Source organism: Citrus sinensis, chromosome 9 (genome assembly GCF_022201045.2).
Source record: "Citrus sinensis cultivar Valencia sweet orange chromosome 9, DVS_A1.0, whole genome shotgun sequence".
Taxonomy (NCBI): Eukaryota; Viridiplantae; Streptophyta; class Magnoliopsida; order Sapindales; family Rutaceae; genus Citrus; species Citrus sinensis.
In genome coordinates, this window is record NC_068564.1 from 27,908,398 (window position 1) to 27,930,233 (window position 21,836).

General features: G+C 38.5%; 5 protein-coding genes and 1 long non-coding RNA gene across 6 annotated transcripts; 3 read left to right on the top strand and 3 right to left on the bottom strand.

The window, feature by feature from the left end:
* Positions 1-449: 449 nt before the first annotated feature.
* LOC102610064 (65-kDa microtubule-associated protein 1) lies at positions 450-5,135 on the top strand. Its single transcript, XM_006474930.4, has 10 exons — positions 450-629; positions 1,760-1,864; positions 1,961-2,170; positions 2,292-2,543; positions 2,654-2,869; positions 3,193-3,348; positions 3,433-3,744; positions 3,954-4,041; positions 4,357-4,505; positions 4,637-5,135. The coding sequence occupies exons 2-10, from the start codon at positions 1,793-1,795 to the stop codon at positions 4,946-4,948; spliced, it is 1,767 nt and encodes a 588-aa protein (XP_006474993.1). The 5' UTR covers positions 450-629; positions 1,760-1,792; the 3' UTR covers positions 4,949-5,135.
* Positions 5,136-6,728: 1,593 nt separating this feature from the next.
* Positions 6,729-8,510, top strand: LOC127899962 (uncharacterized). Its single transcript, XM_052434134.1, has 3 exons — positions 6,729-7,028; positions 7,125-7,846; positions 7,973-8,510. The coding sequence occupies exons 1-3, from the start codon at positions 6,729-6,731 to the stop codon at positions 8,508-8,510; spliced, it is 1,560 nt and encodes a 519-aa protein (XP_052290094.1).
* A 208-nt stretch (positions 8,511-8,718) lies between these two features.
* Positions 8,719-9,338, bottom strand: LOC127899656 (uncharacterized). The gene is made up of 2 exons (XM_052433153.1): positions 9,235-9,338; positions 8,719-9,117 (listed from the first exon to the last, which is right to left on the bottom strand). Exons 1-2 carry the CDS (start codon positions 9,262-9,264, stop codon positions 8,719-8,721), a joined length of 429 nt encoding a protein of 142 aa, XP_052289113.1. The 5' UTR covers positions 9,265-9,338.
* Positions 9,339-9,451: 113 nt separating this feature from the next.
* LOC127900043 (uncharacterized) lies at positions 9,452-10,804 on the bottom strand. Its single transcript, XR_008052027.1, has 4 exons — positions 10,700-10,804; positions 10,157-10,616; positions 9,640-10,071; positions 9,452-9,549 (listed from the first exon to the last, which is right to left on the bottom strand). It is a non-coding gene; the product is annotated as an uncharacterized LOC127900043 (long non-coding RNA).
* A 1,903-nt stretch (positions 10,805-12,707) lies between these two features.
* Positions 12,708-16,412, top strand: LOC102609750 (protein HOMOLOG OF MAMMALIAN LYST-INTERACTING PROTEIN 5). The gene is made up of 6 exons (XM_006474929.4): positions 12,708-12,997; positions 13,127-13,227; positions 13,954-14,063; positions 14,660-14,735; positions 14,890-15,030; positions 15,292-16,412. Exons 1-6 carry the CDS (start codon positions 12,904-12,906, stop codon positions 16,096-16,098), a joined length of 1,329 nt encoding a protein of 442 aa, XP_006474992.1. The 5' UTR covers positions 12,708-12,903; the 3' UTR covers positions 16,099-16,412.
* A 1,940-nt stretch (positions 16,413-18,352) lies between these two features.
* LOC102609472 (indole-3-acetate O-methyltransferase 1) lies at positions 18,353-21,348 on the bottom strand. Its single transcript, XM_006474928.4, has 4 exons — positions 21,055-21,348; positions 20,543-20,959; positions 19,562-19,837; positions 18,353-18,908 (listed from the first exon to the last, which is right to left on the bottom strand). The coding sequence occupies exons 1-4, from the start codon at positions 21,169-21,171 to the stop codon at positions 18,555-18,557; spliced, it is 1,164 nt and encodes a 387-aa protein (XP_006474991.2). The 5' UTR covers positions 21,172-21,348; the 3' UTR covers positions 18,353-18,554.
* Between the last annotated feature and the right edge of the window lie 488 nt (positions 21,349-21,836).

The following is a 21,836-nucleotide window of genomic DNA, read 5'->3' on the forward strand; positions in this document are numbered from 1 at the left end:
TTTGAAGGAAAATCAAAGATTTTCCCATTAATCTAATTGTCGGTTACTTTTTTCTCTTCTTTCTAGTTGCTGGTCTTTATTAAATACTTTCTTTTGTCATAATTTTGTCACAATTTTATCATTTCGATATAATTTAGTAGAAGATTAAATTATTTAAAATTATAATAAATTGATAAACATTAACGACATTAAACTTTTTCCTAAAATTTATTGGTATCACACAATTGATAGTTTGATCGCCGGTCAAGACAACACTCAACACTCAACACTCAACAGCGCTAGGAGTCAACCAACCGGACAAAAACGTCATTTCAACTTGACTGACAGTGTCAATTTCGTAGATAACCCTAAAATCACGGGCAAATAACTACAAGCGAAATCGTCTAAGACAGTCAGATAATTGTTGTAGTATAGAAAGGGCCCCACTGAACATGTCTCTCTCTGAATCCATTTCCATTTCTCTGTCCTCTCTTCGCTCACTCTCTCTCACATCTCTTTTACACTACACACTTGAACCAAAGAGAAGGAAAAAAAAAAAAAGGAAAAAATAAATAACAATTAAATCTTTAGATCTGATACCATAGAGACTGAGTTTCCCTTCAGAAGCCTTCATTCAAGTTCTGATCTTTGTAAGCAGTTTCTTTCTTGTTCTTGTTTTGGTGCCAAATGTAGCTTTTTTTTTTTGGTTTTCTTAATTTCTTGATTTTAACTGTTTCTGGGTTTTTGCTTTTCTTGTTTTGGGAGTTATTGAAAGAAAAAAAAGATCTGGGTTTTCTTCAAGTTGAGTGTTGTAGTACATTTTGTCCGAGAAGAAGGTTCTTTGATGACTTGAAGTTTTGTGGGGATTAGGATCAGTAAGTGTGTTCGGTGTTTGTGAAGTTGAGATCTTGTTTTTTGACGTTATATTTGAAATGGTAGGTGACTTTAGGTTGTGTAACTGTAGTGGGTTTTAAGCGAAATGAAGTGCATGGCTTTGTTTGGTTGATTTAAGTGTGGGTAAAAGTTTGTGGCTTTGAGAAGAATGAGTAGTCTTATTATAGATGCCGGATTTTGATGGTTGATGAGTTTGGTGTATAATGAGTTACTGTGTCTATTTGGTGGAATTTGGTTAGAGTGAAGCTAGCTTTACTTGGTTTCTGCTAGGCTATGGGTGGGACACAATTGTTTGAAAGTTGTGGATTTTTCTAAAAATAAATAAAGCCCCCGCTTGGTTGCTCAGACAATGTGGGATCAGGGAAGAAGTCGATACTTTAATTGATTCAAATCTATGTTCTTTTCCTCGTTTACATGATCTAAGATCACACCAATTACTTAAATATTGGCAGGTTTTAACTGAAAAGTGGCTTTTAATTCATTGGCTAGGAACAGTGATTTGGTGAATAATGTCATACTTCATATTCACAACAAGTTGTCTTTCATTTCATATTTTTGGGTTTTTAAAATGTAAATGCCAAGCAATTGAATGGATTTGAACATAGGGTTTTCATTTGGTATTATGGTTGTCCATCCAGTGGGAACTAATTCCTTGATCTTTGGTTATCCTGAATCCCATGCCATCTACTGAGTACTGACTAGTTGATTGTTTTCATTTGTGACTAATCTAACAGTTGTATGTTTTACATTTCCACTGAACTAGTTTTACTTGCTGATCAATTAGGTATATAGTTTTGTTTGCTATTCCTTGCTTGTGTTGTTTATCTGCACTGTTTTAGAAAAGTATCTTGCCAACTGGAAAGATGAAGTTTGCATTTGGTTACAGTTTGACGTGGGGTAGGCTGTAGTGGCTACGTGAATGGCGGTGACAGATACTGAAAACCCTCTTCTTGGAGAAACCACTTGCAGTTCTTTACTGCACAAACTACAGGTAAGTTGTGTTCTTGTTCTTATTTTCTGTAGTTCTCATAGTTCATGTTTGTGGCATAAAAGAATTGCCACTCAACTGATCCAATTTTTGCCATAGGAAATTTGGGATGAAGTTGGTGAAAATGATGAGGAAAGGGACAAGATGCTTCTTCAGATAGAGAAAGAATGTTTGGACGTGTACAAGAGGAAGGTGGAGCAGGCAGCTAAGTCAAGGGCACAGCTTCTTCAGGCCTTGTCAGATGCCAAAATTGAACTTGCAAGTCTTCTATCAGCTCTTGGTGAAAAAAGCATTGCTGGACTTGGAATCGTGAGTAATTACTTAGTTTTGGTCTTATATTTCACAGTCAAAATGTTTGAGAAGTGGAAGCATTTATGTTGTGAGATATAATCAACCGGGTTACTTACGGATTTCCTTGGTTTTGTTGCAGCCAGAGAAGACTTCAGGGACAATCAAGGAACAACTTGCGGCTATAGCACCAGCACTTGAACAGCTGTGGAAACAGAAAGAGGAGAGGGTGAAGGAGTTTTCGGATGTGCAGTCACAAATTCAAAAGATATGTGGAGAAATTGCTGGGAATTTGAGCCTTGGTGATCAGGCACCTTCAGTTGATGAGTCTGACCTAACCTTGAAGAAGTTGGATGAATATCAAGCCCAACTCCAGGAACTTCAAAAGGAGAAGGTAAGCATTTCCTTTCTATAAATAATAAGGTACTTGATGACAATTTTTCTGGCATCTGATGTCTCATATGCATGGAGGTGATTGATGCTAATTGCTACCTGAATTTGCAGAGTGATAGGTTGCACAAGGTCCTTGAATTTGTCAGCACTGTGCATGATCTCTGTGGGGTGCTTGGCATGGACTTCTTCAGTACTGTAACTGAAGTTCATCCAAGCTTAAATGACTCTACTGGTGTGCAATCCAAAAGCATTAGCAATGATACCCTTGCTAGGCTGGCTAAAACTGTGCTGGCACTTAAAGAAGATAAGAAGCAGAGGCTTCATAAGGTATATTTTAAAGCTTTATGGTTCATTCTGTTAAGAGTGCATCTAAATCTCACTTGCATGACACGTTGCAGCTGGCTCTGCTAGATACAAATATTTCCTAGTAGAAACAGAAAGTCACTGAAAATTCTGCCTTTAATCTTATTCCTACTAATGATGAGGAGCTGGGTGTCTGTGTTCTTTTTAGTTCTACATTTCAAGTTCGTTCACTATTACTTTTCGGTTCAGTGGCTATTTGTTTCCATCTCTTGGCATACAGCTTGTTGCATTTATATAATTTCTTCATGTTCTGTGCAAGTGACATTAAGTATTTGATACTCCCACAGCTTCAAGAATTAGCTACTCAGCTAATCGATTTGTGGAATCTGATGGATACTCCCTCAGAGGAACGGAGATTGTTTGACCATGTTACCTGCAACATATCAGCTTATGTAGATGGAGTGACTGTCCCTGGCGCTCTTGCTCTGGATCTGATTGAGCAGGTATCAAATCAACAGTGTCCACAAAATCATGTTGCAATTAAACTTTTCCAGCTGTTTACTCGTTATCTTGTTATTTCGTTTTAGGCTGAAGTTGAAGTCGAAAGGCTTGATCAACTGAAAGCTAGCAGAATGAAGGAAATTGCTTTCAAAAGGCAAGGCGAACTTGAAGAGATATTTGCTCGTGCTCATATAGAGATAGATCCGGTGGCTGCTCGAGAAAAAATTATGACACTAATTGACTCTGGGAATGTTGAGCCTGCTGAATTATTAGCTGACATGGATAATCAGATAGCCAAAGCTAAAGAAGAAGCTCACAGCAGAAAAGAAATTTTGGACAAGGTTGAGAAATGGATGTCTGCCTGTGAAGAAGAGAGTTGGCTTGAAGACTACAATCGGGTACTTAGAATATCTCTCTTCCTTCCTCTTTCTTTCCCTGTGCTTCCATGCATACCTGTGCATGAAAGTGGATGTGTGGATCCATGGGCTTGTCTTTCCTGTTAAATATGTAGACCTCATTTACTTTTTCTTCTTTTTAATTATTTAGTCCATGGCTGATTTTGGTTATGTCAACTTTCAACCTTACTGACGTTGGCTTGCTGAAACAGGATGAAAACAGGTACAATGCAAGCAGGGGTGCTCATTTAAATCTCAAGCGGGCAGAAAAAGCTAGGATTCTGGTCAACAAGATTCCAGGTATGCCTAGAATTCCAGAACAACCTTGTTATGACAATTGAGTTTAAGATAGGGGTAGTGTGTTTCAGAGGGAGTGGGAGTGAGTTTAGATTGTGAATGAATTTCTTGACCAGTGAAAGTCCGTTACTTATAGAATGTAAATGTAATGTTAATGGAAATCATGTGGTGATGCAAGTGAATGTATGAATAGGTCTGACTTGTGTCCATGGTCCTAAGAACATCATGATGCTGCCACGTGTCCTCTTCTAGTTGTGTATATGCCAGTTGGTCAGTTAATTCTTTGTACTAAAAACTGTCCTTTTTTTTTTCATCCAGCTCTGGTTGAAACCTTGGTTGCCAAAACTCGGGCTTGGGAAGAGGACCATGGCATATCATTCACTTATGATGGAGTCCCGCTCCTTGCAATGCTGGATGAATATGCCATGTTGAGGCAGGAAAGAGAAGAAGAAAAGCGGAGGATGAGGGTAAGTTTTATTGATTGATTGGATTAAATCATCTTTGGTTTTATTTTTTCGTCCAATCTGTCATTTTCAACAGCTACATTTTGTGGTTATTTCTTGTGCTAAATGTTGTGTTATAACTTTGGATTTCATAGGAATCAAAGAAGTTTCATGAGCAGCAAAGCTCAGAACAAGAATCCATTTTTGGTTCAAGGCCAAGCCCTGCACGACCAGCTGGTCCAAAGAAGGTCGTTGGTCCACGCACAAATGGTGGTGTTAATGGAACTCCAAGCAGACGACTATCACTAAATGCTCATCAAAATGGCAGCAGGTCAACAACTAAAGAAGGGAAGAGGGAAAGCACTGGCAGCATCAGGCCAGCTGCTCCCGTCAACTACGTCGCCATATCGAAGGAGGATTCTGCATCCCATGTTTCAGTCTCCGACACAGTTCCAGCTTCACCGTGACAATAAAGAGAGAGAGAGAGAGAGAGATAATTAGTAAATTTACACACCTGTGATATTACTGTTGTTATTACTAGATCTGTTGTAGTAGGGATAGAGACCATGAAACACTCAAGAAGTGACTGGAGAGTAAACTGCTTTTCCTAGCTGTGTATGTTATATGTTGTTATAAATTTGGCTTTTCTTATCAGTCTCTTGAATCATGCTTTTTATTTTGTCAAATCACTTGTGAGTTGTAATGGAAGTCCCTGTGGGCTTTGGGCTACAGCACCTGCCACTGGCAAATGTGAGTTGTAATGGAAGACCCTGTGGGCTGTGGGTTGCAGTAGGTGCCACTGGTAAAATGTTCATTAACAAAATATTGGGTGCTTAGTGGTACCGCTTTAGTACGGAGGCAAGAGTATTTTATGTTGTTGCAACAAATCAGCTTTCAACATGACTTAATGCGATGCCTTCTTTTTGGGAAATTTACGAAAATAGCCATAAATATTTTATTATTTTCTCAACTAACCCTCTTAATTTTTTTCTATCAACATTAGCCAAACACAAGCTTTTCTCCCCAAATTACCCTTCTTTACAGACCAAAAGCAATAATCTTTCTCCCATATCGTCAAACCAAACGCAGCTTAATCATCAACCAACGTTGACGGCAAAAGACAACAGTAAAGGTGAAATCCGATCATAATCTATCCGAATCCAACACTAATCGGCATCACTTAGTAGTATGAGTTATTTTCTGAACTTGCTTAACTGAGTCGTGGGTGAATCTGGCGACAGGCTGCCTGTCGCACCAAAAATTTCTGGCGACAGGCACCTGTCGCACCAAGCTTCGGGCGACAGGCAGGCTGTCGCACCAAGCCTTAGAGATTCATTAAAACTGTATTAATTTGATCCGGATCCAATTAATTTTTTTTTGATAATTTCAGGCTTAATAGATTCAATTGTACTTGAATTGTGTTACGATGGTTGGTGGGAGACATTAGAGGATGGCCGTATGGAGTATGTGAATGGTAAAAATCGAGCTTTTTTGGTTGGGAAAAATTGTTTGTTTGATCAGTTATTGGCAAGAGTATACGAGGTGTTACAAATAAACCCTAATGAATATAATATTACAATGAAGACAACTTTGAGGTCTAGTAACACATTATATCGTATATGTGCACTGCCCATGGATATATTTGATGATGAAATGGTGAGGGTTGTGTTGCATATGGCATCCGACGTAGCCAATTTTGGATGCATTCCTATATTCGTGACCACATCACCTCGAGTTTCGAGCGAAGGTATTGAGCCACATGTCGATACAGAAACTTCGTTTAGAGCAAATATGTTTGGCCCCGATAATGATAAAGAGGTGTTGCCAAGGACAATATTGCTGCAGCAATATTACTCTCCAATCCACGACAATTATGACAACATTGATGATAACGGCGTTACGTTAGAGGATGTTGGAGCAACGGTATTTCCAATAACGACGTCGTTGGAGCAACGGTATTCTCCGTATCACAACAATGATTTTCGGGACAATGATGATTTTCATCATGAGACAAAGGGGGATAATGTTTGTGCAGAATCTTCTAATAATACGAGGGGCACTCATTTCAATAATGATGGTGATAATGGAGGAGCCGGTCCTTCGAATGTTCCGTCGTTTCAGCACGACGATGAGTGTGAAGACAATACTCCTGTGAATAACAGAGGCAATAGACCTAGTCCTTCTATGGTTCGATCGAGAAGGTGAATTGACCCCCTTACAAGTCTTGCTCCAACTTTGCCTTCGAACATGGTTGCTCCAAGCTTTGTTAGTAGTTGTGATTCAGATGATATCAGTGTGGGTAAGCTATTTGCTGAGAAGAATGAGTTTATATTACAACTACGCAAGGTTGCCTTTAGAGATAAGTTTGATTTCAAGATTGTATGGTCTACTACGACACTTTTCGAGGCTCACTGTTGTTCAGAATCATGTAAATGGCGTATTCGAGCAACTAGATGTTCGAACGAGCTAAATGTTCCTTGGGTGGTAAAGAGAATTGACAATGTACACACTTGTCATAATGAGGTATTGGTTGATGGACGTCATCAAGTAAGGAGCCGGGTTGTCGGTCATATTATCGCAGAAAAATATATTCAAAACAAGAGGATTTATACTCCGAATGACATAAGAGCAGATATGCAATAGGAATACGGTGTTCAGTTAACATACCAGCAGGCATATCGGGCAAGAGAAGTTGGTCTTGAAATAGTTCGAGGCAACCCTGCAGAGTCATACAACTTGCTCCCTAAATACTCTCACGTACTAACTACAGCTAATGAGGGTACAGTCACTCACCTCGAGCAGGATGGAGATGGTAATTTCTTGTACTATTTTGTAGCACTCGGATCTTCCATCAAGGGTTTTATGCAGTACATTCGGCCTGTCATTGCTGTAGATGGTACTCATCTGAAGGGACTATATCGTGGAAGCATGTTCGTGGCAACATGTCTTGATGGTAACAATCAATTGTATCCGTTAGCGATTGGGATCATGGATTCAGAAAACAATGATGCTTGGGAATGGTTTATGATGAAGTTACACGGAGTGATTGGCGATAGACCTGAGTTGGTAATTATCTCTGATCGATGCACTGCCATAAGGAGAGCCGTTCTTAAAGTATTTCACAATGCAAGTCATGGCGTTTGTTTTTACCACGTCAAAGGTAACATTAAGTCTCAGTTTAGAATGTCCAAAGCTCTTTGGGATCAATTTGAGCCTGCCTTTATTAATGCAGCAAAAGCATATGGCCACGAGGAATTTAAGAGACAACTTGAAGGGTTGTGGATGATCTACCCGGGTGCGGCTGATTACCTAGAAAATAATGTCGGTACGTGTAATTGGGCAAGGTCTCAGTTTGAAGGTAGGAGGTACAGCATACTTACCACCAACATCGCGGAGAGTGTTAATTCTTTCATGCGGGAACCTCGAAAATTTCCTGTTACTCATCTTGTTGATCACTTTAGAAAAACAATGCAGCAATGGTTTTATGATAGAAAAATTGTGGCTGAATCAATGACTACTCGGCTAACAACATGGGCGGATGAAATAGTCACTGAGAGGAGAACTTTAGCTGAAAGAATGATAGTTCGGCCAGTGTCTCCGCATCGATTTCAAGTGGTAGGCGGTGGGCTTAAGGAAGGTTTGGTTGACTTGCAAAAGAGAACTTGCTCCTGCAGAGTGTTCCAGCTTGATCAGCTTGTGTGTGCTCATGCAATTGCGGCGTGTTTAACACACCGGGTGGATTTTATTAACCTTTGCTCGGACTTTTACACTACAGAATCGTTGGCGATGGCTTATGCACAACCAGTAGAGCCAGTCGGTGATGTGGCTGATTGGGAAGTTCCAGATGAAGTTCAGGAGATGCAAGTATACCCACCAGTTGAGGCACCACCACCTGGCCGTCATAAAGAGCTCAGAATACCCTCGGCTGGCGAGGACGTTGACCGGCGGACTGTAAGATGCGGTCGGTGTCATGAACTAGGCCATAATCGTAAGAGATGTAAGAATCCCATTGCGTCGACTCGAAGTTAGTTGTATTTTGTGTGTTATGAGTTTGTTAAAACTATTATTGTTTTTGTGTTTCGTTGGTTAAAACTGTTACTGTTTTTTGTGTATTGTACACTTATATTTCATAAAACTTTATTTAAAGTTTAAAATGTGAGGCATTAAAATTATATAAACTTAAGTGCGCGAAGTAAAAAAAAAATTCAAACTTCAACATTTAAATTACTACATAGGTTTACAATATAATATCGTCATTAAATATATCAACCGCAATCTTCTTTCTAAAGTACTCGACATGACTAGCGTTAAACTCCAATCTAAGCCCGAACATTAAATACATCGTAACCATCAATACAAAAACACCGCAATCGCCAGTTCCGGGCTCTTGTTGTGGTGCGCTCTTAACTGCGATAACTTTCCACGGGTCTTCACTCCGCAACTCCGGTCGGATATTGTAGAAGCCAACATATTCCAACCATCGAGGGAATATAACTTCAAGTGGCTTGAATTTCAACTTGTACCTTTTGTCGTCGCGATTTGAGAGTAATGAGTCATAAATCCAGACTTTATTTTTCCGAAAGTCAACTCGTGCTAGTACCCAATGCGCGCCGTCCAAGTTAACAGGGATGAGTAACTGCATATAACAATTGAAAAACATGTTCGTTATGTATGAAATTAAAATACAACAAAGAAATAGCAACAACTTGAATATTTTCATTATATAGCATGTGAAATGTAATAAAACACATACCATATCGACATCCGTCATTGATTTAGACATTGTGTGCTGTCACCCACAAAGATAACTATTCAAGCGGTCGTCGAATACCATTGAATCGACTGCACAATTCCTGTTATTCCATAACTGATTCAAGAACACCTAATACATAGATAACCAAGAAATGCATAAATTAATAAAACTTAAATTTTTATAATTTAATAAAATTTATAAGTTTTGTCGGCACGTTACTCAAAAAAATGTGTCAGTATGTGTGACACGTTGGAGTAAGGCATTTGGATACTGCCGTTGTTTCTCGCTAATCAAGCGGAGATACTCGTGAATATGCTGTAGAGAAACAGAAATATTACGAGTTTTTAAAAAAAAAAATTATACACAAATCCACAACAGTATACACCACGAGGAAATTATAAATACCTCATCGCCTAGCCATCCCATCGAAGCTGTCCCCAAAATTATTTGAAAGAATGACAGCGGGTGCTGGACTCTCCGGCGGACTCTGCTATCACCAGTGAACCATCGATCAAACTCAGCAAACAGACTAGAGTCCTTCAATCCTCTCAGTGGATTTACATCCACACTCGTACTCATGTCAATCGTATGCTCCATGATTTGGGGTCGAGGTAAAGCCCGGACGTTCTGTCCTCACCTGACCGGAGGAATCATGTAAGGACTGTTATAAACATACGACGGTATGTACGCGCGGCCGAACTTACTAACGCCCGGAGGCACCTATGTGAACACCTGCACGCTCTCCCCACTTACATCCCCGTAGAAACTATACAATGACGTGGGCGTAGACAAATTTTCATTGCCCACGTCAGTATACACTCCAACGTCATCCGGGGACTATACATTCGCCAAAAAGAGCATATTAAATAACTATCAAATTAAAAGTTAAACGAACATTATTATTAAATTTAAATTAGCTTACCGCATACGAGCGTGCAGTGGGAGAATCCTTATTTGGACGTTTAGAAAATGTGTCGATGAAGCCAACAACGGTTTCTTTAAAATCTTTTAATTCTGACTTTATTTCATACACGTTACGATCAATTTTATCCAGCCGTCGTTGTACGTAATCATTAAACTGCTTTGTCCTCGACTATTACAAAATAAAAAAATAAAACTTTAGAATAACAATAAAAAAAAATAATTTATAAAAAAAAATATCGTATATTATTTCTAACCTCAGAATCCCGTGCGTCATCAGAGTTGTCTGTTTGATGCTGGTGGTCATCAACAACCACCTCATCCTCAAAGGTGTCATGCCCCACCTCATCCTCAAAAATGTCATGACGCTGCTCTGGTATTGGGTTTGGTATGTCGTCATGATCGTCATGCTCGTCTGATTGCCTTGTAACCGACGGCATCGCGTTGATTGAGGGTTGGTGCTGTATAAAGTATCATTTAAAATTAGTAAATGAAAAGTCAAAAATTTCGATTAACAAATTTTTAGTGCTTAGAGTATACCGACCTTATGAACCCAGTCTGGAATGCTTGGCAAGTAATCATTCACAGAGAGCCAATAATTTCTGCTACTCTCCTTTGAATTTGGCTCAAGAGTTTGTAAAACGTCCCCCTTCCATAAATTCAATTTAAAATTTTAAGTAAGTATACATAACTTAAATTTAGTAAAGTTAAAAAAAAAAGTAATACATATTACTTACAAGACGAGACTCGTCGTTGAAGAACGAATAAACCTCCGCAAAGTTGATTCTCGAAGACGCCATGGGCTTCCATTGCAGAATGCGGGGAATCTTATTCTTCGTTTTGACGACCCATGTTGATGGCAACCCTCCGATTGCTTCGTAAATCCAAGCCTACAACAACCAAAGTGAAAAATCAAATAAAACAACTATCAAATATTTAATACTATAAAACTTATTAATAAACAAAAAAAATAGCACCTGAACCCCACACGTAAAGCCGTAAAGATTGTATTTTTCAATATTATGATCTGGATTTTTCAACCGAGTCTTCTTAAATTTCTCGTCTTTCTCGAACAGTGCATTGTCAAGACTCTCGTAAATCATTTCCCACGACAATAGACCCCATGGACGCTTTCGGAAGTACTGTATATCATCAACTTGGTCAAGCCAATCGAAATTAATTTGACAGTGATTTTTTCTTGCATTTAGTACTCTGTCCGCAAAATAAAACAGCGCAATCTTTAGTGCGTCCATATCGTCAATTTCCTCGAATTTCAACTCCTTAAATACTACATCGAATTGCTTCACATTAATCTTACGATGCACACCACCAAAATACGTATTCCGTAGCCTCTGCTCTATTTCATCATTTTTTTTATTGGTATCAACACCAAATGAAAGTCCAGTAACCAAGCACCATTCGACAATTGACAAGCGAATCAAATGCTTACCAATTTGAAACCATAACTGATCCTCACGGCTATCTTCTTCATGGGCCACTTGCCGCAGTAGAAGATTGTGCAAAATTACCCCACTAAATGGAAAACTTCGACATTCCAAGAAATGCCCAAATATATCCTTTTTGAACATACGCAACTGCAGGTTTGTTAATTTTTCCTCAATGGCTTTAACGACCGAAGATAACATACACATGCTCAAAACTCGACCAGGAAAGTGATCATCATAACGAAAATACATCTTGCCTACTTCAATATCCGGTGATTCTGATTTCGCCATGTATCTGTAATATTTATAAAATTATTACATTACATTTACAAAAAAAAAAAAATTAACTCGTTACAAAAAAAAAAATCTAAGTTTTGGTGCGACAGCGCCTGCTATCGCACCAGATTTGGTGCGACAGCGCCTGCTATCGCACCAGATTTGGTGCGACAGCGTGCCGCGAATGGGCGCGCGCTGCTGCCCAGCGATGGGCGCGCGCGCGCGCCCTGCCCCCCTCCCTCCCCACCCGCAAAATTAAGCACAATCACTCCAAAATCGAAAACAATACTCCCAAACACCACCAACCACCACAAACATCATCACCACCACTATTAATCTCAAGCTATAACTATTATTATTCTAAAATCTCATTTTAAATTAATGAAAATAAGAAAAATGACTAACCTAGGTTTTGTTGAAGGTTGTAGATCGGATGCCGGTGAGAGATGGAGCTGCTGCCGACGAGGGATGATGTCGCCGCCGATGATGGGAGTTGGATCGGTTTGGGAGAGATGAGTGAAAGGGAGTGTTGGGGAAGAGATGAGGGAGGGGTATTTTGGTCTCAAATGTTGTTTTATGGCTAATGTTGATAGAAATATTTTTGGGGGGTTAAGATGAAAAAAAGGGAAATTTTTTTGGTTATTACTGTAAATTTCCCCTTCTTTTTCAAAAAAATAAAAAAATGTGAACAACATTACGTATATTAATGCATCTTAATACTCTTCAAAAAAAAAATGCATCTTAATATAAAAAAAAAAAAAGTAAAATAACTAAGATTCATTTATTTTTAATTTGGCAATCTATAAGATTCCGACTCCAAACGCCACATTACCTTTAGTCACCGTGGAAAAAAAAAATAATAATAATAAAAGAAATGCAACTTTCAAAATTCAAACCTTCGCATCCAAGCTTGGTCCTTCATAGATACGACGGCGTTTCGATCATCTTCTTTCGCCGATAACAAACAACTGGACTCGACGCTCAAAAACTCTTCACACATCCAAGAAAAAGGCTCAAGCGAAGGGGCATGGCGAGCGAAACCGAGCCAGCGAAGTTGCTGTTACCGTACCTACAACGAGCCGATGAATTACAAAAGCACGAGCCTCTCGTCGCTTACTATTGTGAGTTGTATCACAGTTTTTAAAACCCTAGGTTTTCGTTACAATTGGATTGGTCACTGGATATTGTGTTTTATTTTTACAACCGACGCCGTTTTATGAGCTTTTTCGCTTTGTTTATTAATCATTTAGGTCGATTATATGCGATGGAGAGAGGATTGAGGATTCCACAGGGCGAGCGGACCAAAACCACTAATTCTCTCCTTGTCTCTCTCATGAACCAGCTCGAGAAGGTCAATTTTTCGTATTTCTGATTAATTTCATATGCTGTTTGTGTAATCAAATTTATTTATTTTCTTATTCGAAGTTTATTTGTGATAAGATGGAGTTGATCATCTAGTTTTTGAATTTTGAGAGAAGTGAGTATGGATCATTGATGTGTTTAGTCAACCAGGTATGTTTGTTTTTTGAGAAAACGAGGGAGAGAAAACGGGTGTGGAAATTTTTATTCATTAAATGTAATGAAAAGTCACTTCTGATTGTGTGAAGCCGATGCAATGTTGGGTTGAGTTGTAGTAATGCTGCACTAGTACTGAGGCTCTGGATCATTATTGAGTTACCCGGTGCCGAATCTGTATGTGCAAAAACAATTGTTGGGATCCGCTTTGCAGCTTAAGCTATTTTTGAGTGTTTCTGCTGCCTGTAATGCCCTCACATTGTTTAGAAGATTTTAGTTTACAGTGACGATTTTTTTTTGGATAGATATGAACTGTTTGCTTGGTTGTTATCTAATGTTTTTAAGAAATCGAATGGTTTATGTAGTTTTGAGCTGTGGAGCTTCCTTTTGGTTATTTCATTTCATTGACTTTTCTGAAAATGCTCACCTTGTGACTGTTATTCAGTTACATGTAAATTCGAGGCTGTAAACTTATAATATATTTATTCTCTTCCATATTTATGGTTCCTTTCGTCACTATGTATTTTTCCTAATTGGTGAGAATGATACCGGTCCTTTGCAGGATAAGAAGTCATTGAAGTTGGGGCCTGAAGACAGTTTGCATCTGGAGGGATTTGCTTTGAATGTTTTTGCCAAGGCAGATAAGCAAGATCGTGCTGGACGAGCAGACTTGTATGACAAACTTCAATCTTTTTTTATATGGCTTTTTACTTTTTGACATTTGGTCCTTATGATGCCTCAATACTACCTGTAGCATTAACCTTGTTTGCATAAGCATCTGGATGTCTATATCTCTTATTTTGAGGCATTTGTGGAACCAAGTAACTCATATCCTGAAGTTCATTCTTTGCTTGTTTGTATGCACTTCATGCTTAGCTGGACCTACAAACTCAGGGATTAGTGGGAATTTGTTCGTGCTTTGTTGGTAACCAGAAGGATGTGTGTAATCTAGTGTGCATGTAAATGCAAGGTTAAAAATGGTTTAATTTGGAAGAGATTCAAGAGAACATGTCAAAATCAGAATGACAAATGATGTTAATATGAGTCATATGACTCAGGGCAGGTACTGGTCCTGTAATTCACTGGTGTTAAAGGCTATCTTTGGGCTCCACCTATCATCGAGTGTCATTGGCAAACTCTAGTGTTGTATGTTGAGTGTCTTATTCATGTTATTTCTTGTGCTAGCTCTACTTTTTCTATATTGGTATTTCATGAGAAGTTTGTTTATTTCTGTACTTGATTCAGGAATTAATGCATGATTGTTACAGGAATACTGCTAAAACATTTTATGCTGCGAGTATTTTCTTTGAGATCCTAAACCAGTTTGGTGCACTTCAGCCCGATGTGAGTTTTATGGTCTTACTATTATCCTATCAAAGCTTCATCTTCTCAAATTTTTAGGTTTATGTTACCTGAATTTAAATGATTTTTGCAACTTTACTTGACATTTACTCTGATATAATTGGCTCATTTATGCTTTTATGGAAATCTTTTTCAGCTTGAGGAGAAACAGAAATATGCAGCTTGGAAAGCTGCAGATATAAGGAAAGCCATGAAGGAAGGAAGGAAACCTGTCCCAGGCCCTCCTGGTGGGGGTGAAGATCTATCAATTCCACCAAGTACGCCTGGTGTTTCATATGTATGTTTCTGAACTGAACATATATATATTCTTGAGTTTGTTGAGTAAAACAATGCATATGCACATTATGCTTGCACCTTCTTTTTTGCCTTTTGGCTCCTTCCTAATGACAAAAACTGATTATGGTAAAGGAGGAGAACTCTGGATGAATAGGATGTAGTCGCACATATAATAATTTTGGCTTCTTTGTACGTGAACATGATGATTAGGAAAAACATGCTGCTGTTCTCGGTGGGTCTTTAACTCTATCTACTTTTGCAGGACATTGGAACGAGTGAAACACCAATTAAGGGTCCTGGATCTGATTCTGATCCATCATCTCAGTTCCCTGATAGACTTGATCATTATTCTGCAAATGTTTCACCGCCATCTCAGTTCCCTGATAGACTTGATCATTATTCTGCAAATGTTTCACCGCCACCTCAGTTCCATGACAAAGTTTCCAACCAGCATTCATCCGATATTCCTCCACCACCTCCTACCCATGATTTTCATCCAACTTCATTGAACAGATCAGATAGTTCTTCATACTCTCACCCTAGTTCAGGTTACCCTACTCATGATTTTCATCCACCTCCCCCAGCTAACAGATCAGAGAATTCTACGTATTCTCAGCCATACCACCATCAATACTCTCAAGAACCCCAGCAACATTTGCCTCACAATTACCCATCTCAAGAAAATCCCACATACAATTACCCCAACTTCCAGTCTTATCCAAGTTTTACTGAGAGCAGTATCCCATCCATCCCGTCTCATTATCCTTCTTACTATCAAGGCTCTGACATTCCCTACTCTCCCCAATCGGCTGTTCCTGCTCCCACTGCAAGTTATCAGTTAACTTCTGAGTACTCTTCAAGCAGTAGAAATGGGACTATCTCAGAACCTCCCCCGGCACAAAAATATCAATATGACAGCAATTATCAACCCCTGCCTGAGAAAATCTCTGAGGCACACAAGGCTGCGAGATTTGCAGTTGGAGCCTTGGCATTTGATGATGTATCAGTTGCTGTGGACTACTTAAAGAAATCACTTGAACTGCTGACAAATCCATCTGCCGGTCAATGAATTGTGTTTTTCCTGGCTTGGTCTTTTCTGTTGATGTTTCATCCTTTGTTTCTGGCTATTAAATGGTTTGATCTGTAAAGTTCATCGGACGCTTGCAGAAACGAAGGTTTAGCCACCGATGTGAATGAAAGATCTTGATATTTTCCTTACAATTTGGATGTTCTGATTCTTTTGTTAGAAACTTGGTTTGTATTACAGGATTTTGAAACATGTATATATACAGGAATGTGTCTGCCTATAATCTCTCTGAACAAAACCTTGTTTCTATTTGGAAACCACTTATGTGCGACTGAGATACGATGGTTTTTAAGCAACGCTTTTTCCTTGCAATGATTTTTGAGGGACTCCGTTCATACACGGTTTCTACTTTCGTGTGTTTGTCTTTTGTTCATTAATTTCTCAATAGCAACTTTTGTAAGTGTTCATCAAAGGATATGCATGAAGCCAAAAAGTTGAAAATGTAATGGAAAGATAAGCAGGGAAAAAGCTGGTCTGCTGGCGTTGCCTTCAAAAGAAAGTGATTCAAGGGGAAATGAAGAAACGCAGGCTCACCAAAAACAGCAAAAAAATTCCCTTTATTATTGTTATTATTGTAGTAGAAAAATGAGTGTCTTAAATAATTGTACAAGCTGAATAGCTGATGTAGTAAGATATGATTGGTTGATGGGAAATAAATCATTATAGTATTGTTTTTTGAGGTATCCGAGAATGATACATGAGGCTACAATGTAAGAAAGGAAAATGATATCGGAATAGAATGAATATTAATTGGAAATTGGCATGTTTGATATTCTATGTGATACTGGTAGGAAGATTCAGCTTCAATGTCTTGGAGAGGAGAAATTCGAGATTCCCCCTGATATACTCTAGTCTCTACAGAATCTCTGCCTGTAGAGACAGTAGGATGATGCAACCGAGAGAATCATCGTTAATGTTTCTAATTTTATAACTGAATGTAATAGCTGTCAGCTGTAGCAAACAAGAGCAATTTCCTTAACACCAACTAAAACATGAAAGTTGATAATTATGATTTAACATCCTACAATAGTTAAAGTAAACCAAGGGCTTTGACATTTCAGGGGTTTTGTCTCATTTGCTCTGTATGGTATGGATTAACATTGTCGATTATACTAAATCTTGCCTTCATCACCAGCTATGCTAAGAGTTATCTGGTGGATAAGCCAAAGGGACTTTTGTCTTCCATGTTCAACATAATTTAAAGGTTGATTAGCTGACAGTCTAATCACTATTTCAGAGAATCAAAAACATTCGGATAATACAAATATTACTTCAGGATATGATGATGATAACTATGCTCACTTTCAATGAAAATCCTGTCATCTTGGAGAGCCCGTCAAGATTTTTACCATATAAGGTCATTTTACACACAAGAAACTTCGGAAAGAAGGAATGGGAGCAGGCTTCTCTAGTTCCGGGCGATCTTCAAGCCCCCAGAAGCTGCCTAAGAAATATCTAAGTGATCAAAATTCTGTCCTAGCATCGTCCATTATCAACTTCATGAAGCCTGGATGCTTATGGACAGATGAAGAGAACAAGCAGCATCAGCCGGTAAATGAGGCGAAGCTGCGTACTTTAGAGGAATGGCTCTTAGCTTCACCAAGCTTGAACAAGAATAGCAGCAGTGGGGGTGAATACTATGTGTTCAAAAACTTTTCTCCCAAGGTTCATTTTCATCGGTCTTTATACGCAGATAAAGCAGATTACACGTCTAACTCACTTGAAGGATTACTGAAACTTGATGAAGTTGAAAAAGAGGAGCTTAGAGCAAGCAGCCAAAGTGGCAAGACAAAGAAGAGGGTGAGGTTCAAATTACCTGAAGAGGCTGATATATTCATATTTTATTCACCAGCAGAAGATGAATTCTTAAAGTAACTTAGTATGCTCCGTAATCAACGTAATTTAAGCCCCTGTATATTTCAATCAAACCTCTTGGTACGATGAATCAAAGCCTATAACATTGAAATGAAAGTACCATCAAATTGTGCGGTCTCTTGTTCGAGTTAAATTCAATATATTTAATTTATAGTTCGTTTAATATCCACTTCAAGCAAAAACACGTAAAATAACCACTTGTTTCAGCTGCAATTTGCTTTTGGGTTAAATGCTGCTTTTGGAAAGAAGCAAAATCTTTTTTTTTTTTTTTTTCATTTTGTAACTAAAATAACGACCATCATACCTTACCCTTCTCCTTCAAATTAAATAACTGAAAGTGAGGGATTACAAAATTTTAAAGTACCTAAAATCAGCGGCCTTAAAAAGTTACATGGGCTTGGATTCAAGAAAACACAAAGTCTCAAGGTCCCACATGTATAAAGGTCACTACACACTTACATAATCATACATAAATGACACACAAAATACAGTCTTAATAAGGACATTAAAAAAAAAAAAGACTATTTCCATTTTATTTTTTTTCCTGTTGGATACCCTTTTTCTTAAGCAAAAGAAAGGGATGCAACTATATGGAAAAATTGTAGTTGCTCTATTAACTCTTTAGCATAGCAACTGCCGCGGCGCTCCACCCGTTTAAACAACTCTTCACTCAGCTGATCACCAATGTGGGCATCCACAAGGACGCCAGCTACACTCCGGCAGCTATTGGCGAGGGCTTGGCCCACCTCGGCTGCATCGTCCGGCTGTTTAACCACCAGAGGACTTCCTCCTTTGAAAACCTCTAGCTTGTTGATGACAAATGAACCATTAGCTTCAACCACCTCCTTGAATTCTTGTAAGCTTGATGCATAAACCGGTATGTTGAAAGAGTCACGTTTTTCACCAGTAATAAGGCCCTAAAACATTGATGCAATGTCGAAGTTAGTGCCTAGCCCAATTAAAAGAGCCTGAAGGCCCAAAATAGATAAAGGAATAAAGCTAACAAATCCATGAATACCTAATCATAATCTATGGACCATTATTGATTATGGTTGTTGTTTAAGGGACATGGTAATACGTTAATGTACTCTAAAATTTAATTGTTTTGAGGACAAATTTGGGCCCTCATAAATTTCAACGTTATCTGATCAACCTTGCTATGATATATGATGATGATTGTGTTGGGCAACATCCATCAACCTATTGATTTACTACGGTGGTCAGTTAAATTAGCACACATCCACTTGACTTGGCAGTGTTTATCATACTGCCGACAAGAGGATTGACACATGGGCGGCTAGATTCTACTGCGGGGAGTGTATCGAACGGCTAGGATTGATCTGGGTTGATCATGATCACTGACGAGGACCGGCTAATGAGCCCAAGCACACCTAATCATAGCTACCCTTTATGCATGGTGTATTATTATTGCATTTTGGTCTGCCAACAAAAATAAAATGCAAAACAAAGACCCAAGTCCAAAAAGAAGTTGCCCTAATCACCCACACAGAGGCTCATGAGATGAAAAGCTTAAAAATCGAAATGTGGTTGTGATGATGATGATGATTACCTCTTGGACAAGATCATTCCAAGCATCCTGAAAGTGGGTCCCAAAAAGAATCCCAGGCCCACCTTGGTCTGTGGGGTCCGCTGAAGTCCTGCCTAAGCAGACAAGAAACATGGACCCACATCTTTTCATCTCTTTTGATCTTGCTCCAAGAAATGCTGCCAAGTCCGTTTGGAATTGTTTCTTGTATGCATTTGCTGTGTGCTCATTTGCACCGTGTATGTACACTTTGCCTTTATTGTACGCCATTGATCTCTTATCAAGAGCACTCTCAGGCACCTGTTTCATGCAAAGTTATTCTTTAGTGTGTAGTACAACCTCAAATTGATTTTGTCACGGTAAAAGGCACTTTCCAAGGAATGCTTCTAAACATAGAACAATGATGTGGTGCGCCGGTTATTATACGTGACGGGTCACATGTCACTTGATTATTAATCGAGCTATTAAATATCAATTGATAATTAAGTGATATGTAATCTGTCACGTACATTACAGGCACAACAGCGTCTATCTAATTAAGTATCTCTAAAATTATTAGTTGAATTTAATTATTACTATTTATTATTTTGTCATTTTCTTACTGTAGAACAAAAGCAAAAAGTAATTTGAGTGATTTTGAAAAGAGAAACAGCTGCTTGTAAAATTCTGCCAATTGAGGACAATTTTGCTAAATGCTGCAACTTTTTGACCTTCTAAAAGCTGGCACAAATTCAGAGTTTGAGATCATTCATTTTGACTCTTAATTGATTTGAATACTAAAAAATTTCTTGTCTAATACAATTATAATTTACACCCGAAAAATCAGCCTAGGGAACGAACTACTACTACTGCTATTATTATTATTATTATTATTATTATTATTTATTTTGTATATCAAACTTAGAACTTTGAATGTAACATATAATAATTATGAACCGTCACAAAAAGTCATGTAATGTACGTAGGTAACGCCAAAGTTATCAAGAAAAATAATTTAATGATCACCTGAGACAGCCAGTGCAAGGAGAATGCGGAGTGGAAAAAGTCGATTGATCTTGTCGGAAAAAGGCGCCTGTAAAATGAACCGGGGACTCCGGCGGCGAAATAAGACCGGTGAGTGTCGGAAGCCAGGCATTCTTCCATGCTGCTGCCTATGGGAGGCAGGAGTTGAAAGAGAGTGTTGAAGTCATTGCTGGGGAGGTCGGAGAAGAAAGCTGAGAACTCCGGTGGCTCGTACCCCGAGGCCTCGTAACGTTTGCTAATGTGTTTGATGATCACGTCCACGATGTACAGAGTGTTGTTGCCGCATGAACAGCCTAAATCTGCCAAGGCAAAGGGGATGGTTTCTGATGGTGGCTCCATTAACTGAATATTGTCTAGGGTTTCTCTTAGTAGATGAAGCATGGATTGAGCATGTATTGCCTGCATGTCGAATATAATCAAGGACTTACGCATAATACACAAATAACAAATTAAAAATGAGTGAAAATATAACTAGAAAGGAATTCAAAAGGAACCTGGGCTTGAGAGTTATTGGCATAGCTGGCTTCACCGTTGCCTCCTTTCATGCTAAGTATCATCTCAAGCTTTCTGTCTGAAACAATAACATCATTTCCTTTGGGAGCCATTTTCATTAAAGCTTTATATGTATGCTGTGTGTGTGTGTGTGTAACAAGAACTATAAGAATAAGTAAGTGCTTTTGCAGCTTCTTGCTCTGCGTGATGTGGTGATCGAATGTGAGAGGAAGTGCAATAAGTGCTTTTGCAGCTTCTTGCTCTGCGTGATGTGGTGAATGTGAGAGGAAGTGCTTTTGGCGGTTGGTTTTCTGGACTGGAGGAGGCTAGGGAAAGTAGACTATATATAATGAGAGGATATTTGATATAGGCTGTGTATTTTGGTGAGCGAACGAGAATTAAAAAGGATATATATATATTAAAAATAGAAAAGAAAGCCAAATATGGTAAAAATAAGTTCAAAATGTGCAGATATGGACCTCACATGCAGCAACAAATTAAGCAACAAAGTACCCAAAATTGACGCCGGATTTTCCATGTTTCCGATCTCTATGTAACTTCACTGTTGTCGGAAATATTCCCCTGAATAAAATAGTAGATTGTGAAACATAAAAGACAGTTGAATTAATAATAACAATATATTCATTTATTATTATTTTTATAACATTCTTGATGATATGCATATTACATGAGTAATGATAGATATCCTAAATGTATCATTCATTAAGTTAATATGGAAATTTTTTAAATAACCTACTTAATTATGTTATTGTGTTGATCCTTA

What these genes read in the sequence shown, in the direction of transcription:
- LOC102610064 (XM_006474930.4), top strand. Translation starts at nt 1,793, where the DNA reads ATGGCGGTGACAGATACTGAAAACCCTCTTCTTGGAGAAACCACTTGC. An exon ending in CTCTGGATCTGATTGAGCAG is followed by an intron (nt 3,349 to 3,432) that starts GTATCAAATCAA and finishes ATTTCGTTTTAG; the next exon opens with GCTGAAGTTGAAGTCGAAAG. An exon ending in AAGAAAAGCGGAGGATGAGG is followed by an intron (nt 4,506 to 4,636) that starts GTAAGTTTTATT and finishes TGGATTTCATAG; the next exon opens with GAATCAAAGAAGTTTCATGA.
- LOC127899962 (XM_052434134.1), top strand. Translation starts at nt 6,729, where the DNA reads ATGGTTGCTCCAAGCTTTGTTAGTAGTTGTGATTCAGATGATATCAGT. An exon ending in TGGTTGATGGACGTCATCAA is followed by an intron (nt 7,029 to 7,124) that starts GTAAGGAGCCGG and finishes GATATGCAATAG; the next exon opens with GAATACGGTGTTCAGTTAAC. An exon ending in TCTCAGTTTGAAGGTAGGAG is followed by an intron (nt 7,847 to 7,972) that starts GTACAGCATACT and finishes GTTTTATGATAG; the next exon opens with AAAAATTGTGGCTGAATCAA.
- LOC127899656 (XM_052433153.1), bottom strand. Translation starts at nt 9,264, where the DNA reads ATGTCTAAATCAATGACGGATGTCGATATG. An exon ending in CAATGACGGATGTCGATATG is followed by an intron (nt 9,118 to 9,234) that starts GTATGTGTTTTA and finishes TGTTATATGCAG; the next exon opens with TTACTCATCCCTGTTAACTT.
- LOC102609750 (XM_006474929.4), top strand. Translation starts at nt 12,904, where the DNA reads ATGGCGAGCGAAACCGAGCCAGCGAAGTTGCTGTTACCGTACCTACAA. An exon ending in TCATGAACCAGCTCGAGAAG is followed by an intron (nt 13,228 to 13,953) that starts GTCAATTTTTCG and finishes GGTCCTTTGCAG; the next exon opens with GATAAGAAGTCATTGAAGTT. An exon ending in GTACGCCTGGTGTTTCATAT is followed by an intron (nt 15,031 to 15,291) that starts GTATGTTTCTGA and finishes CTACTTTTGCAG; the next exon opens with GACATTGGAACGAGTGAAAC.
- LOC102609472 (XM_006474928.4), bottom strand. Translation starts at nt 21,171, where the DNA reads ATGAAAATGGCTCCCAAAGGAAATGATGTTATTGTTTCAGACAGAAAG. An exon ending in CCAATAACTCTCAAGCCCAG is followed by an intron (nt 20,960 to 21,054) that starts GTTCCTTTTGAA and finishes TTCGACATGCAG; the next exon opens with GCAATACATGCTCAATCCAT. An exon ending in GGAATGATCTTGTCCAAGAG is followed by an intron (nt 18,909 to 19,561) that starts GTAATCATCATC and finishes TCAATGTTTTAG; the next exon opens with GGCCTTATTACTGGTGAAAA.